Raw genomic sequence first — 15,367 nt, 5'->3', positions numbered from 1 at the left:
AAGTCAAAACTGATTTCGCCCAAAATGGCAAATCAGAAGTCAACCTCACTCGAATTAATTCACACTCGACCTTGCTCGAATTACTTTACATTCGGCCTCGCTCGAAATACTTTACATTCGACCTCGCTCGAATTAATTCACATTCAACCTCGCCCGAATTACTTCACATTCGATCTCGCTCGAATCGCTCTAAGCTCGACCTCATTCCAACCCCCAAGTAAAAATCAAGGACTCATTGCGGGGAAGTCCGAAGATCTTTTTCAAGGAAAAAAAAGGGGGGAGAAGGGAGAAAGAAATTCAAAAGATACATAACCCAAGGCAAAGCGACTATTTTATTCATAAAATGTACATACGCAGCAGCTGCGCCTTACAAAGGGCCAAAAGCGGGCCCCCAAGAAAAATGTGAAAACAAACATCAACAAAAAAAAAAGACTAAGTACAAAAGCTGCAAGAAATTTTTTCATTCGGCATCATCTCCACCGTCGTTCTCCCCAACATCACCGTCAGAAGGAAGTCCATCTTCGATCTCAGCATCCTCACCGGCCTCCGGTGTCGCAGGGTCGTAACCGCAGGCAAGACGAGCCTCGCACGCCTTCGCCCGAGCATCTTTGAAAGCGGCTTCAGGAAAACTCCCGCCTCCCACAAACCCTTGTATATATATCGTTGGGCCTCAGCATGGACCCATAGCTCATACGAACGGCGGGGGACAGTAGCAAAGGCGGATTCTTGAGGGATATCCTAGGCCAACAGTTGCGCCTTCTCGGTCTCAAAAGCCACGACCCGGTATCCCAAGCTCGAATCTTCCCTATCAATTTCACCAATACGCTCCTCGAGTCGCGCCTCCCTCAGTGTGGCCGTTGCCCTCTCAGATTCTTGCTCGGACCTAAGGACGCGGATAGTGTCTTCCAGTGCTGCCGCCCTCGCTATAGCCGACACCCGAGCCCCCTCGACCTCTCCTACTCGGTCACCTTCTTTTCTAGCTCGGCCACCTTCTCTGTCCATTCTGCACTTAAATCGGCGACCCTGGTGGCAATTTTGATCAAGCTCGGCTTGGAGAGACCGCACCTTCGCCTGAAGGTCTTCACATTCCGCCGCAACCCCTTTGCCCACTTCGAGCTCCTCGTTTTTGGCATGGAGTAACTCCCCAAGCTCGCTGCATCTGCGGATAGACCGCATCAGTTCCTCGTCCCTTTTCTCTAACTCTTCCCTAACAGACTGAGTGTTACCGCCCGCCCTAAGCTAGCATGCATCTCACGGCACTTGTCGCGATACTTGCGATACTTCACGGCCATTTTCAAAAAGACTTCGTTCCTAGTCTCAGCCCTGCGAGCACTCTCAATCTCCAACATGTAAGTCTGCAAACAAGGAGCGGGAAGAAAAAGAGGGGAGGCATCATCGAAGACAAAATAACACTAAATAAAGAAAATGGAAAAAAGAAACTCACCCTCAAGGCCATCCCGGCCACACCTTGTGACAAAGCAGAATCATTGATCTCCCGAAGAGACTCACTTTCGGCGGCAGAATATAGAACGTCGAATTGAGGCACCAACTCCAACGTGTCCTTCAAAAGGTCAAAATCCGATGGAATCTCGAGCACACGAGAAGGACCTTCCGCCATTACATTGAACCTGGTAAAGCCTTCCTTGAACATCCTCATATCCTCAGGGTCGATGTCTGAATCCGATCCATAATCATCCACAACCACGCCCCTCCCCCTCTCATTAGCCGAAGAAGGGGCGCGATTATGTCGAGATGGCGATGGGCCGCTCGGAACAACCGCGGCAGCCCCGAATTATGTTCCCCTACCACAGTGGTCTCCTCCGGAACCGGAACAGGCGTCGTCTCTGCACCCCAGCCGGTGTCACCGCCAGCTCCAGATACCGCCAAAGTAGGGTCGCCCCTCAAGGACGTCTCAACAAAAGACGCCCCCTCTGACAACCTCCGCCTCATTGACGGTGCCTCTTTGCTAATGTTACGAGAAGGCTCGCCCGTTGATCGAACGACAAGAATCGGAGTATTTGACCGGGGAGCAACCTCCAAACGAACAGGCACGATCGCCGACGTGGTCTGCCGTGCAACCACGCGTTGGGTGCTCTCATCCGTAGGTGCCTTTTGAACGGGTCGGGTAGAGGAAGCCGGTTGGCGAAAAGTGAGCGCAGGAGCCCTCGCCCTTCTCACTCCTCTCCGACCTACCAATGAGAAGAGATTTAATCAAGCAAGATAAGGTAAAAGAGAATACGGAGCAAAGAACAAAGTAACGGACCACAACTCACCAACTCACCAACAAGAGGTTTGCGCCCGAACCTCTCATGGAAAGACGCCCATGCACGAATCCCCACCGTATGGGGAAGAATCGCGCTCACCCACTCGCGAATATCAACAACTAGCGGAGGAGGTACTCTCTCGGCTACAAGAACATAAATAAACTCTCAACAAGGTCATTAAAGATAGACGACCATCTTAAGAGAAAATGCATAAAGTAAAAAAGAAATAAAACCTACGGGCGAAATTCCATGTCTCAGGAAACCCCGCCGGGTTCGATACGACGTGCTCTGTTCGGATGTAGAAGAAGCTCTCCCAAAAGCGACGATTTGCCTTGTCGTCCATTTTCACCACCAAATTCTTGGTTCCTCGGTGACGCATGTGAATCATTGTACCCCAAAGAAAATGGGGAGCGAAGAGATGAAACATATGTCCTAGAGAGATTCCTCGGCCGGCCAGCTACGCATACTTGATGAGCATAAGGAAAATTTTGTACGCGTATGGAGAGAGTTGAGCCGGGCACACCTCATAGAAGCAGTAGAAATCCACCACCAAGGAAGGAAGGGGAAGCGTGTACCAATGACAAAGGGATACGTATAAAACGTGTAGTAGCCCGGGCGGTGTAAGTGCACTATGTCCTTATTCGCCGGTACCATTTCAATATGATCAGGGATCCCCCATTTGGCTTTGAACACCGTGAGCGCCGTAGCGTCCATCATGGAAGGAATGGGCTCCGGCTCGTCTCCAGCAGGGCTATTAAAGTCGGTTCTTGCCTTCCCCGGGCGGGGGACCACCTCATCCACCGTCGGAAAGCCCACACCCTCCACTATCTCCACCCCCTCTTCGATTAGAGGTGCATCACTTTCCGGCACCGGAGCACCACCAGCTCAATCGGAGTTAGAAGAAACACTAGCCATTTTCTCTTTGACCGAAAGAAATCAGAATGATAAGGGAAAAGGGTGGTGGACACAGCAAATCCTAACGGAAACAGAAATTTAAGAAACTGGAGAAGAAGGGTTGCAAAGTTCTCTCTTGAACGATTAAGAAACGTAACATTCAAATGAGGGATTCACCCCTATTTATAGGGATATAAATGCCCTGAGCAGGAAAACCAAGCACCGTCAGTTAGAAAACTGAAAGGGCACGGGAAACGATGCGAAGCAAAAGGAACGTGCGCCATAATGACGCATGAGAAATATTAATGACATTCTAAAATGACGTAACGGTCTGATGCAGCTCTAGAAACGTCACGTTGCTACCTCTCCATGAGGTGCTCGTCTCTCGCACAACGCGTTCAGATCTCTCCTTCTCAAATCAACAGAGTCCACCCATCGAGCTCGCCAAGAGGCGACCTCAATAGGCGGAGGGACTAACTGTATGGGTCGAAATCTGACCATGCGTGGATCAGTATTAAAAGGAATGGCGAGGAGTCATTTGAGCCATTGTCGTACTCATAAGACGTCATAACAACAAGTATCTCGGCCTCTGCCGAGATCGAACTATCAAAAAGCTTGTACGGCGAGGCATATGTCGTGACATTTAAGGGGAACGACCCAACGCACTATGAACAAACAAAAGCCCTCTCGCTAAGAACCGTTGGGTAAAAGGGAATAATTACTATATAAATAGGAAGAAGATAACAAGAAAGGGGGATCTCTCTCCTAGTGAAGGAAAAGACAGAAGAACCAGAGAAGGCTATGGGAGAAAAATACGAGAAGTTGTAGATCTTGGCGACAAATCTTTATAATCGTCTTTCTTGAATCAATAACGATAGATCCTGCAACTATTAATGGCATTCTCTCTGTTCCTCCTTTATTTTTACATTACGGGACAATACATCATGAATGTAAGCATTTTATTTATATTTGATATCTTTCATGAATCTTGAAAGTTCATGAGCTTGATTATATCTTATTCTCCTATTCGATGTGCTTTGATGTTCAATATTGAGTTAATTATCCTTGGCTAAGATTTATCCTCTATATTCTTATTAATTGGTTTAACAAAAAGCTTAATACTTTTTGGTCAAACAATTAATGGTAGTTTTCTCCAACCGAATGACATTGAGACAAAACTTGTGAAAATTGGAGACGTAAACAAGGAGTTTAACTTTTATAGATATGATAGAGTAAATAAAAAATTTACACTATCAAATCATTTACAAGAGAAATATAATTAATTGTCCACGATAAGTAAATTAGTAACCTAAAAAGACAAGTTATAACATATGCTTGAACAGTTAATTAATCCTTCTAAGGTAGTGTTAACTTGGGGATCAGGCAAGTTCTCGAGTGGTAGAATTGTGTATTCCTTGCCAGCCCATAAATCTTTGGAAACAATGTTAAGTCAATTTATGTGTTCCTATGACAATTGTAGAAGTTCAAACAATTGGATACATTAATGGGTCAACTCCTAAGTTCCAATATTAGAACTATATTGCAAGTCAAATAGAATGTACACTTGGTAGTTTAGTGCTTCTGTACCTGTTATATGGAGTATAGTATATAAAAGTCAACACACGTCAAAACCTTGCCTAAATAATACTGCTAAAATGCTTCGGGCATTCACATAGATTTAACAAAACTAAGACCTTGCCTAAATAATACTGCTAAAATGCTTCGGGCATTCACATAGATTTAACAAAACTAAGTCATGATTAATTAATTAAATACGATAGGAAATCGTAATGTTATTTGCTTATCTTACAAGGTAGATTATTTTCACATTGTCAACTAAATGCGGAGGCTTTTATAAAATATAGCAGCTATATAGAAATATTACTGAAATCTAATACATTGTATTATATGGAAGTGCCTAATTTTGGTTAGCTATTTAATTTGACTTTATGTATTGTACATAGCCGTGAACAAAGACCACTCCACTAACAGGAGTCAAATAGTTCCTCTATGCAAATCTTTTCCTCTATATATACTCTTTCCTTCTTCTCCAATTTCCATCCAAACATTTCACTATATTTGATATTTGCATTCTTTTCATCCCATCATAAGAAGCAATGAGCACGTATTTCAAAATTTTCTTTTTGTTAGCCATGATAATGGCATCAAGCAGTATACTTTCAGTAGCATCATCTGTCGATAAAGAAGAAGAAATACTCCTAAAAGATGACAATGAAGCTGAAATGGCTGAATTATTTGATATCCCCTTAAATGAAACTGATGAAAGTTCATCATCCATTCGAGGGGCTAGTCGTTTTTTATCACAAAAATCACCTTATTATAAGTCCAAAACAATACAAAAACGAATGACTTGTAACAAGAACCCTAGAATATGTCGTGCCAAAGGCAGCCCGGGGCCATTCTGCTGCAAGAAGAAATGTGTAAATGTGTTCACAGACAAACAAAATTGTGGATTTTGTGGGAAGAAATGCAGGTATAATGAGACTTGTTGTAAAGGGCAGTGTGTTAACACTTTGTTTCACAAGAGGCATTGTGGGGGTTGCAATAACAAGTGCCAGAAAGGCAGTGCTTGTGTCTATGGAATGTGCAGCTATGCAAATTAGAGTATACTCAGAGTATTAATTAGGAAGATTATATCATTTATTTGGTTCTAGAATTTAATGTTTTATTTGTATCTGATTAATTATAAGTAGTCATTCCTTTTATTGTGTATCAAATAAGGCTATGCCACATTATTAGTTCTTTGTTTCATTCTTGTATTTCTCATTTCACTTTTGATATTGTAATATTGCATGAAATTAATTAAGCACAGTTTCATTTCTTAAAAAGAAATTATATATTATAAACGAGTTGTTTTTCTTTGATTTCTTATTTCCAGGAAATAACAATAGTTGATAAACAATTATGGATGAAGTAAAATATGAAGAAATAATTAAGCTACTATGTGATTAATATGCTACAAGCTTTATGGCCTATAGTACTTATACGTACGAAGACAGAGAAGTCGTCTTCCATTAGCTTAGATTGGTGAAAATATGATCACATATGTTCTCATAAAATAACATCCTAAGAAGTACTTAGCATCATAGAATCAACTGGAGGATCATTATCATTATCAGTATATATAAGAATTTAATCAACGTCTGGTTAAACTTTAGTTTAAAAACAGACAGACTAGGAAGTTTCAAAACTCCACCTCCATTTACTAGGTCCACGAACATATCACAAGTATGTTGGGCACGTCACTTAAGAACCTTATTTGAAGCGTTGGAGTTAAAATAGGAAGCGACACTATCATCCTCACTCAGTGTTTAAATCAACTCAATAAATACATATTACATATTTTCATAAACATATTTATCACTAAATCATAGCTAATTAATACACATTATTGCTTTAATTTATCATTTAACCATGATAAATTAATATAGTTTGGTGTAAACACCCGATGTGTGTAGGTTTATTTTACCTTCTTTTTCTATCCTTTTACCTCTTAGAAAAATCCATATTAACATGCCAATTAGCTTTGACGCGATCTTTCAAAGAGAATAATTGTCAGGAAAACCAAAAAAAATAAAAGAGAGAGAGAGAGAGAAAGCGCGCTTAGCTCCTATGATTATGTTCCTAAAGTCCAATAGGCTCCTAGTATATACATAGGCAGCCATGGAGTTTTAGAACATATTTATTTTTCACATATTTAATTGAAATAAAGAACCAACATACTGTGATTTGAACTGTGATGATCTCCTAGAAGCTGATTAACTGTTCCTTTGAGATGCAGCAATGAACTTTAGTTCAAGAGACTTTCCAAAGATAGACACTCCAAATATGTAATTATCAATTGGTTTTTGCTTTTCTGCTTGATCCACGTTATCTCAAATTACTTTTTATCTTTTTATTTCCGAATCAAATTTTTAATTTTTATCTTATGTTGATTCGTCCAAAATTCATTTGAATCTGGAGACAAATCCTTGAAACTGCCGCAACTAAGGAAGACAAATCTGGTTCTTTCCGTACAAGTTGTCTTAAATTATTGCACAATAATTAAGCAGTATTCAATGAACATTAGGAATTTAAAAATAACTTTATTCTTCTAAGTCAAATATTACTACTAGTTAAGAGAGAGGTCAAATCCCAATTAAGCGTTTTAAAAGAATGAAAAAGACTAATTAAATCTCTCAAAAAGTCAATCATCCAAAGCTCGTGCTATCACGTCTACTAATGCTCCCCAAAATCTTAGCGAAAATGCTGACCAAATGTTGCAAAAAGAATTAGTCTCAATATTCTATCGTCGTGGCCACCACCTTGTCACACCCTAATATATATATGCGAATATCAACAATTCCCATAGTTTGTATGCTCAACCTCTAATTTCCCTAATCATCATGGCTTCTTTAGCACTTGTACTTACTCTTCTTTTTTTGGGTATATCAACTTTACAAGCCGAGTATTATGCACCTATTCCTTATAGTTATGCACCTACTACTAAAAAAACTATGAATGTGATTGATTCTTGTTGGCGTACCAAATCAAATTGGGCCAGGAACCGCCGTGCATTGGCTGATTGCGCCGTCGGCTACGGCAAAGCTGCCATCGGAGGGAAATCCGGTGCCATATATGTCGTTACTAATCCATCGGACGACCCCGTAAACCCTAAACCAGGTACACTAAGATATGGTGTAATCCAATCCAAACCACTATGGATTACTTTCGCCAAAAACATGGTTATAACATTAAAGAATGAGCTTATGATCAATAGTTACAAGACTATAGATGGAAGAGGAGCTAAAGTGGAGATTGCATATGGACCTTGTATCACAATTGCGCATGTTAGCCATGTGATTATACATGGAATTAGCATCCATGATTGTAAGCCTGGTAAAAAGGGCATTGTGCGGGATAGTCCGGTGCATGCCGGCCAACGTGGCGGCGCCGATGGAGACGGCATTGATATTTTTCAATCTTCTCATGTTTGGATCGACCACTGCTATCTTGCACGTTGTACCGATGGCCTTATTGACGTTATTCATGCTTCTACTGCTGTTACCATCTCCAACAACTACTTCACTCAGCATGATAAAGTACGTGTAAATTAATTTTTCTACTTAGTCTGTTTAATTAATGTGGGTGAAATCGTGATTAAAAGATAACTAGAATCTGCACTTAAGGAATGGATAGGGTGCACTATTAAGCTGCAAATTAAATGTCTATCCGATTCGAGTTAAATAAGCTAGTTAGTGTAAACCGTGATTTTCAATTTGTCCCTTTTCTTTTGGGGTTAACTAATACTGAAAGAAATCTGATGAGCAGGTTATGTTATTTGGGCACAATGACAACAATAAAGAAGACAAGATTATGAAAGTGACGGTAGCCTTCAACTACTTTGGCCCTGGTTTAATAGAACGAATGCCTAGGTAAATATGATTTCTCTACATATTTATTTATTTATTTGAAGATTACGACTTCTCACGTAAGATAAATATGTACATGCAGAGTGCGGCTAGGTTATGCTCATGTGGCCAACAATCGGTACGAAAAATGGTTAATGTATGCTATTGGTGGAAGTGCAAATCCAACCATCTTCAGTGAAGGAAATTATTTCATGGCATATAAATCCACACAAGTGAGTTAGATAATTATCTATATTCCCATTAATCCATGCATGTCAACTATATTAACCTTTTGTTTTCTTATAAACATTGATACTATCAATAATTAATATATTATCGGCTTTATTAAGGTCGTCTATAACAGACTAATAATCATGCATGAATATTAATTATTGTTGTGTTCTTACTTTCTTAGGTTACGAAGAGGGAAGCAAAGAATGGGTGGAAGAATTGGAAGTGGAGGTCTTCAAAGGATAAATTTATGAATGGAGCATATTTTATACCATCTGGATATGGAAGTACTAATCCATATTACTCAAAGGCTCAGTCATTTCCTGTGGCTGATGGATCTATGGTTCCTTCTTTAACTGCTGATGCTGGACCTTTACGTTGCACATCCTATAAATGTTAACTTTGAATTTTAATTTTGTTTTTGCGATTCTGGCCTGGAAGTGCAGGCTATTTTTCTTTTATATACGCTCGAACTTTGTTTTTCTTCTACCAAAAACGGGGAGTCTTAAAAATTAGAATCCCTGAGAATGAGATGAGTACTAAAGAGTACTGTGTTGAGATCCATTTTGGATATTCCATTGATCCTTAAAAAAACTTTTATGTAAATATATGCTTAGTAGGAACAATACAGATATTGTGCAATTGCTCTGGCCCTTTTTGTCTTTTATTTTTATTCCTTAAGCTGATAAAAATAAAGGATTTATTAAGTTATATGCACTATACAATAATTTTTTACACTATCTATGTATTTTAACCTCTTATAACATATTATTTACCATTTGCTCAAGATAACCAATTAAATAGATTGACCTAAAACAAGTGTTTTTACTCCAACAGTTAGGATAATTAGTAGCACCCTCTCAAAGGGGTTGTTACAAGTGAGCATACCCAGACATAGCTACCTTCTTGATCGCGAGGATTCAAGATGGAGCTGCTTGATCGTCGCAGTCCCTTGGAATCCTTTCCTTTATATTTATACTGTCAATTTCTATCCGAATAGTATTGTATTTTGAAATATTTCTATGCATTCGGTTAGAGTTCGTAACTCTGTACTCCTAGTCTTGGGGATTTGTAGTGATTATCGCCGTGTTGACATGTATCACTTTAAATTTCTCATTTATATTAAATTCTGCTTCATAATAATTTGTTTTAATGGTTTAAATATTGTAAGTGATTGACTTACCTAGTTTTAGAGATTAGGTGCCATCATAATCCTTAAGGTGAGATTTTGATCGTGACATAATTGCCTTCTAAGCAATAGACCCGAGTTCAACTCCCGGCAGACACATCATAATTTTGATTGACCTAAACATACCTTTTAGCCAGGTGTTTACATCGTGAGTGTATATGTTTAACCAAACAATGGAATTTTGATTAAAGCTATAATTTAGAAGAACACTGGTTGCTGATAATCGCAAGAATGTATAAACGAAAGTAATTTGGATAGCCAGAATATAATTAAACAAAACAAGTAAACCAAAGTATATTCAGATGATCTTTCGTGTCCCTACAACTGTTCAGTCCTCTCCTTTTATAGCTATTTCGGATGTAAGTGCCTTGCTTTGGTCATAATAAGGTTATTATGGGCAATAAATGACATTGAATGCTACATTACATAATCATTACATTTAAGACAGATTCTCTAACGTTTTCAGCATTTAATGCTTATCAAATACTGTATTTGGACCCTCGTATGCTGTCAGATTCATTCCCTTGACTCTTCTTGATTATTAAACTTAAATTTCTTGAATAGGTACGGGCGCTGAATCCTTTAAATAACCGCCTGTGCCTCTTCCTTTGCTTTTGCTCGCATCTATTACTACTCGTGCCTCTTGGCTAACTGTAACTCTTTGATTATTTGACCAGCCTACGTGTCATGACACGTCATCTTCACACTTTTTTAATATGTAAACTCAATTCTTCCCAATACAGATAGTCCCCACACTTGCCATTTATTCATCAATTGAATATTTGGGAAGTGGATTTCATTAAAACGGGAATTTTTGTCACCATTAATGCTGTGACAACACTTCAATTGTCACTTCCATTTAATGTGTTTCACACGTGTCACCTTCCTATTGGTTCTGCAATTTTGCAGCACTTTTCCAGGCTTTCTTTTCGGCTTCCCTGTTCACGAAGTGTCAGTTATCATTATTATGGTCCTTCCATCATTACACTTTTCCCTTTGACGGTTGCTCATCAGTATAAATATAACTTCTTTCTTTGTCTTTACCTCATAAAGTTTACTGAACACTTTATTTCTCAAATCTCTGTTTGTTTCTTCCTTGTATCATCCTTTTTCATTATGTCTTCATCGAACCCTAACCCTAGAAGGGCTTCCATTGTTGATGCCCTCCCTAGCGCTCTTAGTAGAGGCAGAAGGGGAGGTAGGCACCATAGTTCGGGATTTGCACGAGGCCCTTCTGTTTTATCTCCTGGTTCTGGCCCTTTTTCCAGAACCAGAGGTTCCCTTGCTCAAAAATCTTCCTCTAGGGGTAAAGAACCCTTTGAACCATTACGTGAACCTTTAGTAGAAGAGATAGTCCCTACGGAATTGTCTTTTTATCATGACATGGAATCTCTTAGGAATCAGGTTTCTACTTTAGATCGTGCTGATGCTTTTCCCACTCAGATTACAGAAATTTTGGCTCCTGTAGTTCGCAAAGATTGCCATTGGAGTGATTGTCACACCTCCTTTTTCGCTACACCCGCAAGGACGTAAAGGAGTTTTTTCACTTAAAGGACAATCGGAACGAGATTTATTATTAAGATTTCAGAGTCGCCACTTGGGAGATTAATGGTGTCCCAAGTCACCGGTTGAATCCCGAACCGAGGAAATTATGACTCTGTTTAACAGTCCGCGATCCAGAAATCCGAGTAAGGAATTCTGTTAACCCGGGAGAAGGTGTTAGGCATTCTCGAGTTCTGTGGTTTTAGCACGGTCGCTCAACTGTCATATTTGGCTTATTTATTTGATCTTAGTACATGTTTTAACCTATGTGCTTTTTAACTTTGAACCGCTTTTATTATTATTATTTTAAGAGAATTGCAACGTCGTGAAAATACGTCTCGAACCGCGTCACATAAATGAACCCGCAATTTTTGACACATTTCGACTTCGTTGGGATTTGGATTTGGGTCACATAAATGTGCACCCGTATTTAGGAAGGTAAAATTATTTAAAATACGTGCCTAAAGTAGCTAACGTGTTATTATCTTTGGGGAAGCCGTGAAATTCGCTAAACGGCCCATCCCGAAGTCTAAGTATTGTTGTATAAACATTTATCGAGGGCCCCGCAATTTTGTTTGTTTTGTTTGCGAGGCTCATCTCGTTTTATTATTAAAAGGCAAACCTAAAGTAATCTACAATTTTCTATCATGTATTGTCTCTAAAAAAATAAAGGAAAGACCCTACTTAATTAATTATTTTGTCCGAACCTAACGATTTTAAGATCAAAGGGCTGGCCCAGATTTTACTTGCACTAGGAGAGGCGGCTGTTAAGCCTTGATTATTAAACTAAACCAACTTTCAATTCAATTTGAGAAAGTATGCACCAAGATTGCTTCAAATTATTCAAAGTGCACTCAACAGTTGTGATAAGGAAGAACAACATTCACCTACTCAAACTAATGAAGCATTGATCATTGAATTCCAGTTCCAACTCGGATTGGCCTACTTATTTACCTATTAGTGAGTTCCGAAATACCACTACAAATGCAAATCAAACTAAAACATGGTTCAACTTTAGCAACAATAATAACAACTCATTGGCTAATTCAAATTAAAACTACTAAACCAGATCTCAACACATCAAGTGATTTCGATATTTTGGACTCGGATTACTGAAATTAACTACTGAAACTTACAACCATTTCGAACCTATTTTTTACAACTACTGGAATTAGCTACTGAGACTTACAACCAATTTGAACCTATTCTTACAACTACAAGACTAAATCAAGCATTCCACTCACAATACAAGTCCGAAAGATTAATAGTTATACAGTCCACTTACTACAAATTGTAAAGTGTCCATTCATTTAACTTTCCACTACAACTACTGTGTAGATACAATTAAACTATCATAGCTACAAACAAATTGCTATTGCAAGCCAAATTTCATTTCTTCAATTAACTAATACACATCGACTGCTTCAGTCCATCACACATCAATTGGAGCTGAAAAAAATACATGGAAATAGAAATAGAAATGGAGGAGAAGAGGTCAGCCAAGACAATGATCGAGCAGCAGCAGTAATGAACAATTTCCAGCAATATTGAATAACGAACAGCCCAGGAATGGATTCAGAAATCCAGAAACATTCAACAACCAAGCAGAAACTAACAAATCAACCCAAAAACCACTTGAAATGCAACCAAATAAGCTCGAAATGCATTAGAATACTTCAGCAGATGCACAACTCGTCCAAAACCAGTTTAAACAGACCCAAAATTGCTCGAAATCAGACCAGGGAACACTTGAAGTTTCAGAACCCAAATATTGAACTAGAAGAATGGAAATCGATAACTAAAAGTCAAAATTAACCTGAATTATCTAATGGAACGGTATTTTTTTGTTTTTTCTAGAGGTTTTCTATTGTTTTTTTGGGTTTTTGAATGTTGAATTTCAAAATCAGATCTAAAACTTAGAGAGCACCTTTTTGGGGGGGGGGGGGGGATTTTTTGGAGCTCCAAAAAACCTCCGAATGAAGGCATTGGGGTTGCCTTTTATAGGCAGGAAATGGGGTAAAATGTTCTAGAGGGCACTCACATTTTTTCCTTCTTTTAGTTTCAGATTTTACCCACTAGGCCTTCAATTTTTAGCTTGTTTCTCAAGTTACTGCCCTAAGTTTGCTGAAATCTTCACTAAAGTCCTATTCTAGAAGGCCCTAGGGTGTTCTTCTACTTATACAATACCTATACTACCCCTACTCAAGTTCTAGAATTACCAAGCTTTAACAAACTAACCATTTCGTGTGCCCAAGATACCCCTGGAGACCCCCTGAAATTACTAACATTCAATAAAATCTATCAGCTATAACCAAACAACTAATCTAAGCCTAATGACTCAATGAATTAACCCATGACATTTACTGATTAAACCCACGCCGGACGGAATTAAACTAACCAAAAACTAATGAATCACATACTAAAAAATAAGGATCAAACAATACCTAAACAGAATCAATTAACAAAACAAAATCAAACGCATACTCAGGCAAGCAAATTTCAGAATACCGTGTAGGCTAATTATTATTATGTATTAAAGAGAAAATAATCAAATAACAGAAGAATGCCTATATTGAATTCAAAAAGACAACCAAATCCTAAATTGACTAATCGAGAAGGGATGGAAAGAAAAACCAAGAAAACATTACCTGAGGAACCTAGACCGGACGCTGGAAACTTGATTCGAGCCCCGGAATAACCTAATCGTTCGTTCTTTTCCAAAACAAATGAAAACGTTATTTCAGGACTCAAATCCAATACTGGATGCAAGAAATTGGCCAAGCTCGAACCCAATCGAATTTTAGGGTTCTGCTCGTCCTAAGATTTGAAATTCGAGCATATACAAGGAGATTCGAGGAAACCCGGTTGGAGATTAGGGATGAAGGAGTGGAGGCGAGTCTATGGTGTTCATGGGGTGGGGTTTGGACGCCGGCGCCGCCGGCCACGACGGAGGCGGCGGCTAGGGTTTCGATTATTCGAACAATTTGGGTGAGATTTGAAGGAGACGAGGCATGGATTTGGAAAGAGGAAGGGAAGGCGGTCACGTGGTGTTAATTTGAGGTCCATCGGAGACCTGCCGCCGGCGGAGGCGATTTCCGGCGGAGGACGGTGGTGTTGAATGGTCTCTAATTGTTAGTGAGACGAAGGGGGGTAGGGGGGTTCCGAGGGGCGGGGGGCCTTCAGACAGTCTTATACCAAAGACTCCCGTGTTCCTGACCGTTCGATTAAAAAAACCTCGATGGTCCAGATCAATCCGGCATGAAACGATGTCGTTTGGTATATGGGGGGGCTGGACCGAGTTTGGAGCGTTTGGGCCTGGTCCAGGGGTGTATTCTTTTGGGCTAAGACCGAATTAATTAAAAATGGCCCAGTTCCGGGTCCTTCAAGATTAAAATACGCACCTAAAGCAACTAGCGTATTATTAACTTTGTGAGAGACCATGAAATTCGCTAAATGGCTCTTCCCGGGGTCTAAATATTTTAAATACGATTAAGGGGGCCACGCGATTTGTGATTCTATTTGGCGCGGCGCACCTCGAGTATTTTAAAGGATATCCTAAAAGGACTATAATTCTTCTATTAGTGACTATACCTGTAACGCAGTTTAATTTCATTAATACTTGCCTGGGCGGTCCAAAACCCGTACCAGAACCTATGGTGGATTGGGTTTTCGTCACATTGGGCTTCAACTTAACCCAAATAGAAAGACACATTGATCAGCCCAGATCCTGAGAGGCCAATTAAACCCAGGGCTAACGCCGGCCCAAGTGAGGGGCTACTGGACGGGGTCGCATATCAGTAGAGACTAGTGCCCACGTTATTCAAAAATAGGCTGTT

The 15,367-nt window shown here is 39.7% G+C and overlaps 2 protein-coding genes across 2 annotated transcripts; both read left to right on the top strand.

Annotated features, from left to right (window-relative positions):
- LOC109231744 (stigma-specific STIG1-like protein 1) lies at positions 5,224 to 5,905 on the top strand. The gene has a single exon (XM_019397377.1). It carries the CDS (start codon positions 5,276 to 5,278, stop codon positions 5,780 to 5,782), a length of 507 nt encoding a protein of 168 aa, XP_019252922.1. The 5' UTR covers positions 5,224 to 5,275; the 3' UTR covers positions 5,783 to 5,905.
- LOC109231743 (putative pectate lyase 2) lies at positions 7,544 to 9,442 on the top strand. The gene is made up of 4 exons (XM_019397376.1): positions 7,544 to 8,260; positions 8,490 to 8,593; positions 8,673 to 8,802; positions 8,985 to 9,442. Exons 1-4 carry the CDS (start codon positions 7,565 to 7,567, stop codon positions 9,198 to 9,200), a joined length of 1,146 nt encoding a protein of 381 aa, XP_019252921.1. The 5' UTR covers positions 7,544 to 7,564; the 3' UTR covers positions 9,201 to 9,442.

The sequence above is a fragment of the Nicotiana attenuata genome, chromosome 8 (assembly GCF_001879085.1).
Source record: "Nicotiana attenuata strain UT chromosome 8, NIATTr2, whole genome shotgun sequence".
NCBI classification, from domain to species: domain Eukaryota; kingdom Viridiplantae; phylum Streptophyta; class Magnoliopsida; order Solanales; family Solanaceae; genus Nicotiana; species Nicotiana attenuata.
Note: the sequence above shows the minus strand (reverse complement) of the source record. Positions and strands in the feature narration are given on the sequence as shown.

What these genes read in the sequence shown, in the direction of transcription:
- LOC109231743 (XM_019397376.1), top strand. Translation starts at nt 7,565, where the DNA reads ATGGCTTCTTTAGCACTTGTACTTACTCTTCTTTTTTTGGGTATATCA. An exon ending in ACTTCACTCAGCATGATAAA is followed by an intron (nt 8,261 to 8,489) that starts GTACGTGTAAAT and finishes TCTGATGAGCAG; the next exon opens with GTTATGTTATTTGGGCACAA. An exon ending in TTAATAGAACGAATGCCTAG is followed by an intron (nt 8,594 to 8,672) that starts GTAAATATGATT and finishes ATGTACATGCAG; the next exon opens with AGTGCGGCTAGGTTATGCTC.
- LOC109231744 (XM_019397377.1), top strand. Translation starts at nt 5,276, where the DNA reads ATGAGCACGTATTTCAAAATTTTCTTTTTGTTAGCCATGATAATGGCA.